General features: G+C 35.3%; 1 protein-coding gene across 1 annotated transcript in view; it reads left to right on the forward strand.

The window, feature by feature from the left end:
• Window positions 1-468: 468 nt before the first annotated feature.
• Window positions 469-14243, forward strand: part of LOC126817155 (zinc transporter 7) — a 118653-nt gene continuing 104878 nt past the window's right edge. Inside the window, exon 1 of the mRNA XM_050544000.2 lies at window positions 469-691. Within this exon, the coding sequence (XP_050399957.1) occupies window positions 615-691 (77 nt within the window). The 5' untranslated portion in view covers window positions 469-614. The remainder of the gene's footprint in view (window positions 692-14243) is intronic.

The raw sequence follows: 14243 nt of genomic DNA on the forward strand, positions 1-14243 counted from the left end.
ATTCAATATTAATATTAATGGAAAATATAAGTAAATAGGAAGATTTTACGGGCGAATTCTGATATCTTCAAAGTGAATTCCGGTGATCGTAAATATGTTCCGGTGTAAAGATTTGGTCAAATAATATTGTAAGTTAAAATTAGGACTGAAATACTGATAAAAGAGGCTTTTTAATGAATTACAATATCTACACATAACTGTTTTAAAACATCTCAAATTTGACGAGTTACAAGATTTTCTCCACATAGGCCCTATGTCGAGTAATCTTCCTTTAATCGGATTTACGAATCACATTAAATTTAAATATTGTCATTGTAAAAGGTGACAAATCACATACAATCACAACACAATCAACTATTACATTATGATAAGGCCACCGAAAGTATAAAAAAAAACGAAACGAAATATAGAAAGTACTTTAATCAAATTGCGGAAATCCTAAATTTTGTTTTACCCGATTCGGTAAAGTGTGACTGGAAAATGCGCTAACGTCTTGCTGGCGCCAGCACTATCGTTTTAAGCCACGACAGTCAATGGAAGCATGTGTGATTATTTATATTATTAACTAACTGGATCGGCGTAATAATATACAACCCTTTATATACAGTTAAACAATGCTGCCTTTACATAAGGATGACAAACAATATCGTCCAGCCTGGAGACCAAAGGAAGTTGTATTAGGGTGGATTCGGTAAGTATAAAAAAAGAAACCTCTTAAATTACTTGACCATACGGTAGGATCTAGTTCTCTGTCTGAAGTTTCCGAAATTTGTGTCAGAGTAATAGCTTAAAGTAGCTAAGTCTCTAACTCATTATCATCCAAAGTCTTTGACATTGAAAACACGAAGTATTTGTGAATTTAAAGTAGCTAAGTCTCTTACTCATTATCATCCAAAATCTTCAACATTGAAAACACGATTTATTTGTCAAGTTAAATCAACATTCATATCATGTTGTGATGTGTGACCGAAGTGTGATAAAGCCCGTAAAACGAATGTATAGTTGTGTTTGTGCGGCATGCATGTTCAAAAGTAAATTATCCCATCCAAGTCGCTAATCAAATAATTAGAACAAAATATTTCAAAAAGTAAAGCTATAAAATTTGCATAGATTTTACTAGAATGTAAAAGACGGTAACTAAATACAGGAAAATCGGGTAGTTATGTGTGCGAATGCTCAAACTCAATGCCAATTGTCGTAGGTATCCAGACCACTTGGACCAAAGACTACTCGGACTAAGACCAGTGGGACCAAAACAAGACCAGTCGGACCAATTAAATTATATTATAAGGCTAGACAATATGCTATTTATTTATTATTAAATCACAATACAAAGAAGCAAATAATTCTTATACGGAATTCTTATATTTAGAGTTGTTTAGTTCAACTTTGTGTACGGAAAATAAATCAACGATTAGTTTTAAAATTAATTAATAATGGTGCCAAAAAAAATATCAATCTAATTTTTCTTATTTACTCTTGCAATGAGACTCGGTATGTCCAGACTTTTGACAATTTCTGCATATACGGGTATACTGTTCTTGTCTGATAGCCTAATTTTACTTTTTCCACATTCGCGGTATCCCCAGTGGTTTCATTCCGTTCTACCCCACTTTTCCCTGGGTTACTATATATGGGAGGGGGGGGGGAGACACGTTTACAAGTTATCCGCCCTTGATGCGTTAATATAAACAGCACATAATAAGACCGGACGTTTATATGCCCCTTTTTAAACGTGACTACAAGTGTGGTTCTCGATATTTTGCGATTTGGGGTACAATTATCAATTTATTCAAACAACACATTATTATTAGTTCGAGTAGTCATATTAAAACACACACAATTATCAATTTATTCAAATAACACTTTATTATTGGTTCGAGTAGTCATATTAAAATAAACACAATTATCAATTTATTAAAATAACACTTTATTATTGGTTCGAGTAATCATATTAAAACAAACGCAATTATCAATTTATTAAAACAACACTTTATTATTGGTCCGAGTCGTCTTTCTGTTGGGTCCGAATAATCTTTTTGTATGGTCCGAGTAGTCTATTTGTTTGGGCTGAGTGGTCTATCAGTTGGTCCGATTGGTCTTGAACCGAGTGGTCTTTGGTCCGAGTGGTCATGGATTCTTGTCGTAATACGAAATGATATCTTCCGCAGAGTGACGTAACCATCTTCCATATTGGTATTTTTCTCTGGGAAAAGTTTGTGATATTTCAATTTTTCAAGAGAGAACTTGTTTTCATCGTTGTGATAATTAGTTGTGCAATGGATTTTATCGAACGGGAGTTCATTACAAACACACAGGTACATGTAAGTTTATAATAACCAAAGTTAAGTAGTTTGTTCATAATCGAAGAAATCCGTTTAAAATTTACCAAGACTCAGACAGTAAGTGTCCTACCTGTTGCGTAAATTATCCATTACATACTATTTTACTTGTCCAGAGGGTTCGAAAATATTTTTAAATCGAAGTTTCATTTGAAAAGGTTTACGTTAGACGTTTCAAACCATTATGTACAGTTGAATTTTTCAAAATTTTTAAATAAGGTGTGTTAAGATGAAATTTGTATCATCAATTAATTGAAATATTCTAAAATAGTACAATTTGTTGACCAGAATAAAGATTGGGACATATTATTCAGTTATAACAAGAGTGGTATTGAGCCTTGAAGACAAAATAAACATTTTACCATTGGTACACGAATCGTGTACCATAATGCGCTTCAGCCCCAGTTGTATCAAGAAACTCGAGGGATGAGGCTAGACACATTGTACCAAATCAAACGGCGTATGTAGACTGGAATAACCAGACGCTAGAAATTTGCACTCGCTTGAGACTGCTGACTTATTTCGCCGAACATAACTGATTTGAAATTGGAGTAAAAACGGAAACCATTGAATGTAAATCAGTTTATATACATTCATATTACAGTATTATATATGCGTTGCCACCCACTTTTGTAAATTTCTAGGTCCCAAATGTTAGCGATTTAGCTCCTTTAAAGTAGCTAAGTCTCTAACTCAATATCATCCAAAATCTTCGACATTGAAAACACGATTTGTCGGTTTAAATCAACATTGATGTTGTGATCTTACTGGGGAAAGATGGCCTTCTGATATCCAATATTTAAGACAAAATAAACATTTTACAATTGGTACGCGAATCGTGTACCATAATGCGTATCAGCGCTATTTGGAATAAGGGACTCGAAAAACGAAGCTAATGGCATATTCCACAAGTCATGTCAAACGGTGACGCTAAATCCTTAGCTGGAGAACATGTCCAATAAATACTATCGGCGTAGACTGGAATAACCAGACGCTAGAGATTGAAATTCGATTGAGAATACTGGCGTATTTCGCCGAACCTAACTGATTAGAAATTACAGTAAAAACAGAAACGATTGAATGTAAATCAATTTATATACATTCATATTACATTATTGTATGCGTTTTGACCCATTTGTGTCAATTTCTAGGTCCCAAATATTAGCGACTTAGCTCCTTTAAATCTACATTGATGTTGTGATCTTACCGGGAAAAGATAGGCCACTATTTAAGACAAATTAAACATTTTACCAATGGTACACGAATTAATCGTCTACCGGCATTAGTAACAAGGGACTCGAAGAACGAGGCTAGGCATATTCCACATGTCATGTCTGGAATAACCAGACGCTAGAGATTGACATTCGATTGACACTTCTCTGGCGTATTTCGCCGAACCTAACTGATTTGAAATTACAGTAAAAACAGAAACGATTGAATGTAAATTAGCTTATATACATTCATATTACATTATTATATGCGACCCGTTTGTGTCAATTTTTAGGTCCGAAATATTAGCGATTTAGCTCCTGTAAAGCGGAAATTGCAAATTTTTAAGTTATATTTTTAAAATTTATTAAAATAAAGCCTGAAAATAGATGGTATCCATAAACAGTCCTACCTTGTTAAAGAATAATCCTATTAATCCTATAATTCACTATTGCCAGCTGAGAAATTGGCAAAAGTATCATTTTCCTCTTCATTTTCAAACGTTTGAAAAAAGCTACTCCATGGTGGAGAATAGAAAACAAGGTAGGTAATTGGGAGGTAATTGTGTTATTATTTCCTGTGTAAATGAGTTTTAAGTGTGAGAATGACACCTATGATCGTATAATTGAGCAAAAGACATAGAAATAATTACATTTTGACTTCCTTAGAAAATTTGCAATTTCCGCTTTAAATACCGGTAATTAAAAACGCACATGACAGATTCGACACTAGAGATGTAGATTAGGCAAAGATTTTTTTTTAGATATCTTATCCCATTCACGTCAATAACTTTCCAGTATATTACAATTTTTTACAAGCCCAGACCCAATTTCACAGGCCCAAAAATTCAAAAGTAGTAATAGTCCAACAAATTTTGTTTTAAATTCTTTATTCTCTCGAATTCAAATACAATGGTGTGGTGATCTGAAACGAACGTTGATAGCTCGATCCACAGTTTAAAAAACTTAGTTTTCTTATTGTTATCCGTTAGTAATTAGTAATTATTTAATTTTATTGTCCATTTTTATACGCCCACATTGAAATGTGGACGTATATTGTCGTCGGTCACTTCAAAAAATCTTGTGGACGCTCTAGAGGCTAAAGTTAATATCCAATTGACTTTAAATTTGTACACAGTGTTTAAGGTCATGAGACGAAGAAGCCTATTGATCTTCAACGATTTCCAATAATTACTGATCACTTCAAAAAATCTTGTGGACGCTCTAGAGGTCAAAGTTAATATCCGATTGACTTTAAATTTATACACAGTGTTTAAGGTCATGAGACGAAGAAGCAGGCCTCGAAATGTTTAGCTTTTCTTCATACCTGTCGCTTCAGTAAATAACCTGTCACTCTCAATTATCAAACTCAAAGACTAATCACATCACACATATCCATACATGTAGGTACATACGCACATCGTTAGGTCTTTGACGTACATTGCTCTATATAAATATCGTAATATGAAACCTTTTTATTTCTTCGACATCGGATTGCCTAAAAGTTCTTGAAAGTCGGCGAATCTGCTTTGGCTCAGTGACTCGAAGATTCGTACAATTCTATCATCCGTATCCACGTGAATTCCGCAAAGTATCATGGTACCACACTTCCGTACTAAATCGAATACTTCACCGTTGAGTTTTAGAATTCAGATTTTAAAATATCCGTAATAAATTGAATATCAAAACACAAACCACACCTGTGCATGGCACCGTATTTACATGTACATTGTACCGCGTGCAAAGGACAGATAACGCCACCTGGAATTCCCTCCTCACATGTCTGGACTATATTTACGCTACAAATTATATTTATATATGAAATATTTTTCCGACCTGATTTTTTGATTTTGTCAAATTGTCTTATAAATTATTCATAGCCTTTATTTATGGAAATTGTTTAAAACTTTTTAAATGATTAAATACACCAGGCAACGAGCCGTGTGCATTTCCATTCCAACCACTACTATATTTACTGTGGTGTCGTTATGGTAGAATTATTTCAGGTGACTTGGGGGTGCGTTTTAATTTATTTAGATATAATACTCCATAATGCTTAAACTAGTGTCAAGCAGATGAAAACAAGCGTAGATGGTGTGAAATTCATTGATATAAAATTGTCTACTTCCAAACTGTGTGAGTAACTGTAGCGTACGACAGAGCGAAATGTAAACAGTGCAAATGGCAGTATTTCCGTGCTTAATTCTTGTATTTAGAAACAAATAATCAAATGTACGTGACGTGGACGTGAGTATTGTGGTCAATTTACTGAACATCAAGTAGACAGGCGAATATTTCGAGCCATGCGAAGAAGCCTATGGATTTTCAGCAATTTCCGATAATTACTGCCGGAGTTATGGCCCTTGATCACTTAAAAAAATCTTGTAAATGCTCTAGAGGCTAAATTCAATATCTGATTGACTTTAAATTTATACACAGTGTTTGAGGTCATGAGACGAAGAATTATATAGATTTTCAATGATTTCCAATAATTACTGCCAAAGTTATGGCCCTTGATCACTATGAAAAATCTTGTGACGCTCTATTGATACAGTTTAAGGTCTTGAGACGAACAAGTAGATTGATTTTCAATGAATTTTGATAACTTGAACAGCTAAATCCATGATATTAAATGTTTTGTATATTAAACATACATTATGCAAGAGCTAAATCTGCCTATTCCAGGTCTTTCTTTAGGCCTGAAATGTTATCTAAATTATTAATTAGACATTAATTAACCTATCCAGGCCATAATCAACTCTAGATGGCAGCACTAGCCCGCGATCTTTAGTGGATTGTAAGCCGATTTACTGCATAACTTTCCTTCTCGATTAAACGATTAAATGGATAATCGAGACTATGCTGTTTATCGTACTGACTTTAGTAATGATGACCGAGGCTTATGGGAATTTCAGTCGCTTAGTTCTCGGTTCATAATGGATCAATCTGAATGAAATTTTCACCAAATTGCCTTTACATTATCTAGTTTTTAACTATTATAGTGAGAACTGCCAACTCGTTACCGAATCTCCCATAATGTATCTTTAATGTTAGCATGAGGCAGAACTTTATAAAAACCAAACAAATTCTAATGATTTTCTGATAATTACTTAATTAGTTGTTACTCTTAATCAGATTTTAATGTATTATAAATGTTTGTTGACTGCCCGGTCGATTTAGCTGCTGTGGGCGTATGTTTCGCCTGGCAACCTATCTTTAATTATGTTGTTATGTAGCCCATATTTTCATTCATATTTATATTGTAAATAAATTTTCTTATATCCGTCTTTACACACGCCGTCGTTGGCTCATTGTCTATTTGCTGCACGTGCTTGTGATTGGCAGAAACAGTAGATGTGTCTACCACGTGGTTACGTCACATGATCTTGGGTATATAGTACCTTGTCTTGCCCAGACTTAGCAGTGAATTGAGTCGTGTTAGCTGAGGTAAGGCCGAGACCATTTATCCAGTCGATTACATTGACGAGTTTGACCCCGACTTATAGGGAGCGAAAAAGAGAGTCCTTTTAGGAGCGTTATAGAGAGCCTTTTTAGGAGTGTTACAGAGAGCCCGTTAAGGAGCGTTACAAAGAACCCTTTTTATAGGAGCGTTAAGATTATCGAGTTCTGAGAAGAGAGCCATTTTGAGGGCCGTTGTTAGGAGCGCTATTCGGGAGCCCGACAAGCATAGACGAAGAGAGCCCTTCTATATTTAGAGTATAGTTGAAGATTAATCTGGTGTTAGTCTTTCTGAGCCAGCTGCTTGGTTGGCTACTCCCACACCTCTACAGCAGTGAACCCTCAACGGAACTAACGGGCCCACTCTACCACAGTTATCTGCTCTATCGAGAGATCTAGTTCATTACAGAAGTTTTCTGGTGGCAGAGGTGGGATACAGATTATTATTATTATCACAGCATATTTATAGTGCGCCCTTTCATATAACATGTTCAGGGGCACTTTACAAAGTTACAATGTAATCATAAATAAACAATAAGATTATGGACATGTTAACGATTGTATACAGAGTCAGTTAAAAGCCTGATTAAATAAATGTGTTTTAAGTTGTTTTTTTTAAAAGAATATAGAGATGTGCAACATCTTAAACTAAATGGTAGATTATTCCATAAAACCGGTGCTTGATAACTAAAAGAGCGCTGACAATAAGAGACTATTTGAACAGTTTTGGGCTTTAAAAGTAGTTTATCTGATGTACGTAATGTTCGGCCAGGTGTATAAAGTTCTAAAAGATCTGAGAGGTAAACGGGAGCTAAATTATTTAAACATTTAAAAGTAAGTAATAAAATCTTAAAATCAATTCGATATTTAACAAGTAACAAGTCTAGCCGCAGTATTTATCTATGTAATTTATCTATAAACCAACTAAAAGTGAATTAAAGTTATCTAATCGAGAAGTGACCAGAGAATTAACAAGTGACTTAGTGGCCTCTACAGTTACACATTTACGTATTTTACCTATATTTCTGATATGAAAGTAGCACAATTTACAAATAGTATTTACTTGAGCTCCCATAAAAAAACTATTAAAGATTGTGCCAATATTACGAGCAGAATAAGATGAAAATACATCACAATTGTCAATTACAACAGGGGGGTTATCATGTGCAAATTTACTTAATTAAGATGCCTTGAGACAAATAACAAATATTCTGTTTTATCATTATTCCATTTTTAGAAAGTTCTTTGACATCCATTTTTATACGCCCACATTTGCATGTGGACGTATTATGCCGTCGCCCCTGTCCGTCCGTCCATCCACAATTGTTTGTGGACTCTCTACAGGTCACAATTCTTATCCGATTTCGACGAAACTTGAAATATAGGTTTATCCCCAAAAGATCTCGGCTGCTTTCGATATTGGCATGTATCGGATCGAAACTTCATGGATTATGGCCCCTGTTTGTACGAAAAATCACATTTTAGCTTGTGGACCCTATAGAGGTCACAATTTTTATCCGATTTTGTTGAAACTTGAAATGTAAGTTTATAACCCGAAGATCTCGGTTCCTTTCGATATTCGCGCATATCGGACCGTAACTTACTGAATTATGGCCCCTGATTGTACGAAAAATCGAGTTTTTAGCTTATGGACCCTATAGAGGTCATAATTTTTATCCGATTTAAAAAAACGTATTATTATATCACTGTTACACCCTAAGGACGACTGAGTTCAAATTTTGTGAAAATCGGCCCAAAACTGACAGACAAAATGGCTGCCCCTCGTTCTCAAATTGCGTAAAAATATGGTATATCAAGGCTGTGGACCCTATAGAGGTCACAATTTTTATCCGATTTTGTTGAAACTTGAAATGTAAGTTTATAACTCAAAGATCTTGGTTCTTTTCGATATTTGCGCATATCGAATTGTAATTTCCTGAATTATGGCCCTTGATTGTAGGAAAAATCACTTTCGTTTTAGCTTGTTTTCTATCCATCTCTCGAAAATGTGGGCATATCCTGCCTGGCAGCCGCTGGTTTTATACTTTCGATGACCTACACTACATGAAGATCTGACAAGTTATAGCGATAGGTCACGTCAGGGGTCAAAAGACCGACTTATGACCCTATGATGTCAGACATTTGATTAACCAATGAGCATTGATGTTACTAGTGGATTACCCACAGTTCCGTGAAAAACACGCCTATCCACCATTCAGAACACGAGTTAAATAACAACTCTTCCAGATCCAAGTGTAGTAAAGACAAATAAAACGTCTTTTGAACTATGAAGACGAAACGAAATAGGATGTTTGTTTTAACCAGATTGATATAGCTGCCAAGGTTTGTAGTAATCTCGCTTATTGTCTCCTGGATACCGGTGCAACACTGACAATTGTTTCATTGAGATTATGGCCCTTGATACTTTGCCGTCGCCTCCGTTCGTCGTCCACAATTTCTTGTGAACACTCTACAGACTACATTTATCATCTGATTGTTTTGAAATTGATATATGTTGTTTGCATTAGTGAGATGAAGAAGCCTATTTAATTTCAATAACTTCCATTAATTTCATCTGGAGTTATGGCCCTTGTTTCACTTTGTTGCACCTTGTGACTGCTCTAACGACAAAAGTTATCAACCAATCTGTATGAAATTTATATGCATCATTTAAATTAATAAAACAAAGGATCCTATTGAATTTCAGCAATTTCCGTTAATAGACAAAATCAGCTAACGTGTCACGTGACTTGAAATGGGTGTTTACATTTGTCTCAAAACGAGGCTACGTTACAATTTATAGTAATAAAGCGCGGAAAAAATGTTTCTAAGATTTTTGTAAGAGCCAGTGATTAACTTTGTATTGTATAAAATAACTTTTTCGTATAATATATATACCAGTAACTAATAACTGATTTATATGTGCAGTTGTAATCGAATCTTCGATTGATAATAGACTATAATTAGCTATCATTACCAGCACTCAGCAGCGAATAGGCTATCGCGGTACACTGAATTGACGGCATTATTATTGCATGGCTTCTACTACACTGCATTGTGTATGTTGTTCTAACCACGTTGATTGTTGCGCGTGTCTTACAAAGCTGATAAAACACTGGACCAAATCCCTTCCTAGTTTCCCCAAAATAAATCCAGTCACATCGGCCGAATGGTTAAAACAAGGAGGTAAAAAGAATGTTGGTGAAAAAAGTTACAAATTCTTTCGTGAATCCTTCGTCCATGAGATATACACAGCACAATATCGGTCTGACCCTGTTGGGGATATATTTCACTATATTAAAGCTAGATGTTATCGATCACTGAAAAAAACCGAAGAACCACATTATATATATCTAGTACTCGAAGCAACAGGCGAAGTTGAAAAACACGCCTCTGTGCACAAAGCTCACTGTTCGTGTAAAGGGGGGAGTGGAGGACACTGTAACCACGTATTCGCTCTAATATTTCAGTTGAATGATTTTTCGTGTTTGGCAATAAAAGACATACCGATTGATGAGTGTTGCACCAGCCGGCCACAAACTTGGCACATTCCCCGGGCAAAAAATATATGCCCATTGCCTGTCATGGGAACGCATTTTGCACGTGCAGCAACTGATTATAATAATGAAAGAAAACGAGATCCTGTTAGATGCAAGCTCTTTGATGCTAGAGGCCCCTCGATTAAATCCGGCTTAGAAAAGGAACATGTTGATTCTCAAGTGGAGTATTTGAAAAATAAAGAAAAACCTCCCCCATTTTCGTATTTGTTGAGCGATCAACAGCCGGGCGTCCTCATTAATACCGTATTCGGGAACATGCCACTCGGTTCGTGTTTGTCATACCAAATGCAAGATTTTAGTCGTCCAAATGCCAAATTCATAAATAATATTATAAAAGAAGTACAATTTGAAAATAGGCCCAAGTTCATTAACTTTCCGGATATCCCAATAGTTAATCCTAGTGAAAACGCTTTCCATTTAGATGTGCCGGATTTGTCCGTAAGAAACTTTTGCCTTGATCACATTTTGATAGATATACATGATTCTCATAGTTTGGAGAAACGAACAGTTCTGCAAAATGATTGCACTGAGTGGTTATATGAACATAAATATAGATTAACGGCTTCTAATTTTAATAAAATATATTCACGGGTTAAAATACCTACAGATGCCATGCTTAATTCAATATTTTTATCCAAAGATTTATCCAACATTAAATCTATTTCACATGGTAAATTAAACGAAAAAATAGCAAGAACAATTTATGCCAAAAAAATGCAAAATCAAACACCAGGATGTTTAGTTTTTGACGCAGGACTATCAGTGCACCCGTCTATGCCCTACCTGGGTGCAAGCCCTGATGCAAAAGTGTTTGACCCATCTGCTTATGAAGCGTATATGGCCTATTGGAGATAAAATGTCCATTTTCAAAGAAAAACGAAACGCTCGAGCAAGCTGCAACAGACACCGCATTTTATCTTGAGAAAAATGGAGATAGTTACAAACTATAAAGGAAACATCCAAATGGATACTTCTGTCAAGTTCGGGGACAATTAGCGCTCACGGGATTAAAATGGTGTGATTTCTGCGTATACCTTTCCGAATCTACATGTAGGTCAAGATGGTAATATTATAGGGGTTGAACTGCTTTTAGAAAAGATAATTACTTTGAATTTAATTACAATATATGGTCCAAATAGAGATACTCCTGATTTCTATTGTAATCTGAAAAAAATAATAAGAGAATTTCACTCAGAATTTAATATAATATGTGGCGATTTTAACCTTGTCCTTAATTATGACCTTGATTGTTTTAATTACGTTAAATATAACAACATAAAGGCTAGAAAAGAAGTATTAGATTTAATGAATGATGAAAATCTTTCAGATGTTTGGCGGATATATTCTCCGTATAAGAAAAGTTACACATGGCGCAGGAAAAACCCAACAAAAAAGACCAGATTAGATTTTTATACGCCCACATTTTCATGTGGACTTATTATGCCGTCTCCCCTGTCCGTCCGTCCGTCCACAATTGTTTGTGGACTCTCTACAGGTCACAATTCTTATCCGATTTCGACTAAACTTGAAATATAGGTTTATCCCCAAAAGATCTCGGCTGCTTTCGATATTGGCATGTATCGGATCGAAACTTCATGAATTATGGCCCCTGTTTGTACGAAAAATCACGTTTTTAGCTTGTGGACCCTATAGAGGTCACAATTTTTATCCGATTTTGTTGAAACTTGAAATGTAAGTTTATAACCCAATGATCTCAGTTCCTTTCGATATTTGCACATATCGGACAGTGACTTTCTGAATTATGGCCCCTGATTGTACGAAAAATCATGTTTTTAGCTTGTGGACCCTATAGAAGTCATAATTTTTATCCGATTTAAAAAAACGTTCTATTATATCACCGTTACACCCTAAGGATGACTGAGTTCGAATTTAAAAAAACGTATTATTATATTACCGTTCCACCCTAAGGACAGTTGTGTTTGAATTTTGAGAAAATCGCCCCAAAATTGACAGACAAAATGGCCGCCATTCGTTCCCAAATAGCGTAAGAATATGGTATATCAAGGTTGTGGACCCTATAGGGGTCACAATTTTTATCCGATTTTGTTGAAACTTGAAATGTAAGTTTATAACCCAAAGATCTCGGTTCCTTTCGATATTCGTGCATATCGGACCGTAACTTCCTGAATTATGTCCCCTGATTGTACGAAAAATCAAGTTTTTAGTTTGTGGACCCTATAGAAGTCATAATTTTTACCCGATTTAAAAAAACGTATTATTATATCACCGTTACACCCTAGGGACGACTGAATTCGAATTTCGTGAAAATCGGCCCAAAATTGACAGACAAAATGGCCGCCGTTCGTTCTCAAATAGCGTAAGAATATGATACATGTATATCAAGGTTGTGGACCCTATAGGGGTCACAATTTTTATCCAATTTTGTTGAAACTTGAAATGTAAGTTTATAACCCAAAGATCTCGGTTCCTTTCGATATTCGTGCATATCGGACCTTAACTTCCTGAATTATGACCCCTGATTGTACGAAAAATCAAGTTTTTAGTTTGTGGACCCTATAGAAGTCATAATTTTTACCCGATTTAAAAAAACGTATTATTATATCACCGTTACACCCTAGGGACGACTGAATTCGAATTTCGTGAAAATCGGCCCAAAATTGACAGACAAAATGGCCGCCGTTTGTTCTCAAATAGCGTAAGAATATGGTATATCAAGGATGTGGACCCTATAGGGGTCACAATTTTTCTCCGAAATTATGACCCCTGATTGTACGAAAAATCAAGTTTTTAGTTTGTGGACCCTATAGAAGTCATAATTTTTACCCGATTTAAAAAAACGTATTATTATATCACCGTTACACCCTAGGGACGACTGAATTCGAATATAGTGAAAAATCGGCCCAAAATTGACAGACAAAATGGCCTCTGTTCGTTCTCAAATAGCGTAAGAAAATGGTATATCAAGGTTGTGGACCCTATAGAGGTCACTATTTTAATCTGATTTTGTTGAAACTTGAAATGTAAGTCTATAACCCAAAAATCTCGGTTCCTTTCGATATTCGCGCATATCGGACCGTAATTTCCTGAATTATGGCCCCTGATTGTACGAAAAATCGCGTTTTTAACTTGTGGACCCTAAAGAGGTCATAATTTTTATCCGATTTAAAAAAACGTATTATTATATCACCGTTACACCCTAAGGACGACTGAGTTTGAATTTCATGAAAATCGGCCCAAAATTGACAGACAAAATGGCCGTCGTTCATTCTCAAATAGCGTAAAAATATGGTATATCAAGGTTGTGGACCCTATATAGGTCACAATTTTTATCCGATTTTGTTGAAACTTAAAATATAAGTTTATAACCCAAAGATCTCGGTTTCTTTCGATATATGCGCATATCGAATTGTAATTTCCTGAATTATGGCCCTTGATTGTAGGAAAAATCACTTTCTTGTTAGCTTGTTCTCTATCCATCTCTCGAAAATGTGGGCGTATCCTGCCTGGCAGCCGCTGGTTTTTTAATTTCAGAAGCGTTGATAAATTTGATAGATAAACCACAAATTTTACCAGGTTACAGAACAGATCATTCTGCAGTTTTCATGAATATAAGAACTAGTTCATTCGAGAGGGGCGGGGTATTTTGGAGATTTAATAATACACTTCTTGAAGATGTTGAATATGTTAGAATA

The sequence above is a fragment of the Patella vulgata genome, chromosome 4, assembly GCF_932274485.2.
Source record: "Patella vulgata chromosome 4, xgPatVulg1.2, whole genome shotgun sequence".
NCBI classification, from domain to species: Eukaryota; Metazoa; Mollusca; class Gastropoda; family Patellidae; genus Patella; species Patella vulgata.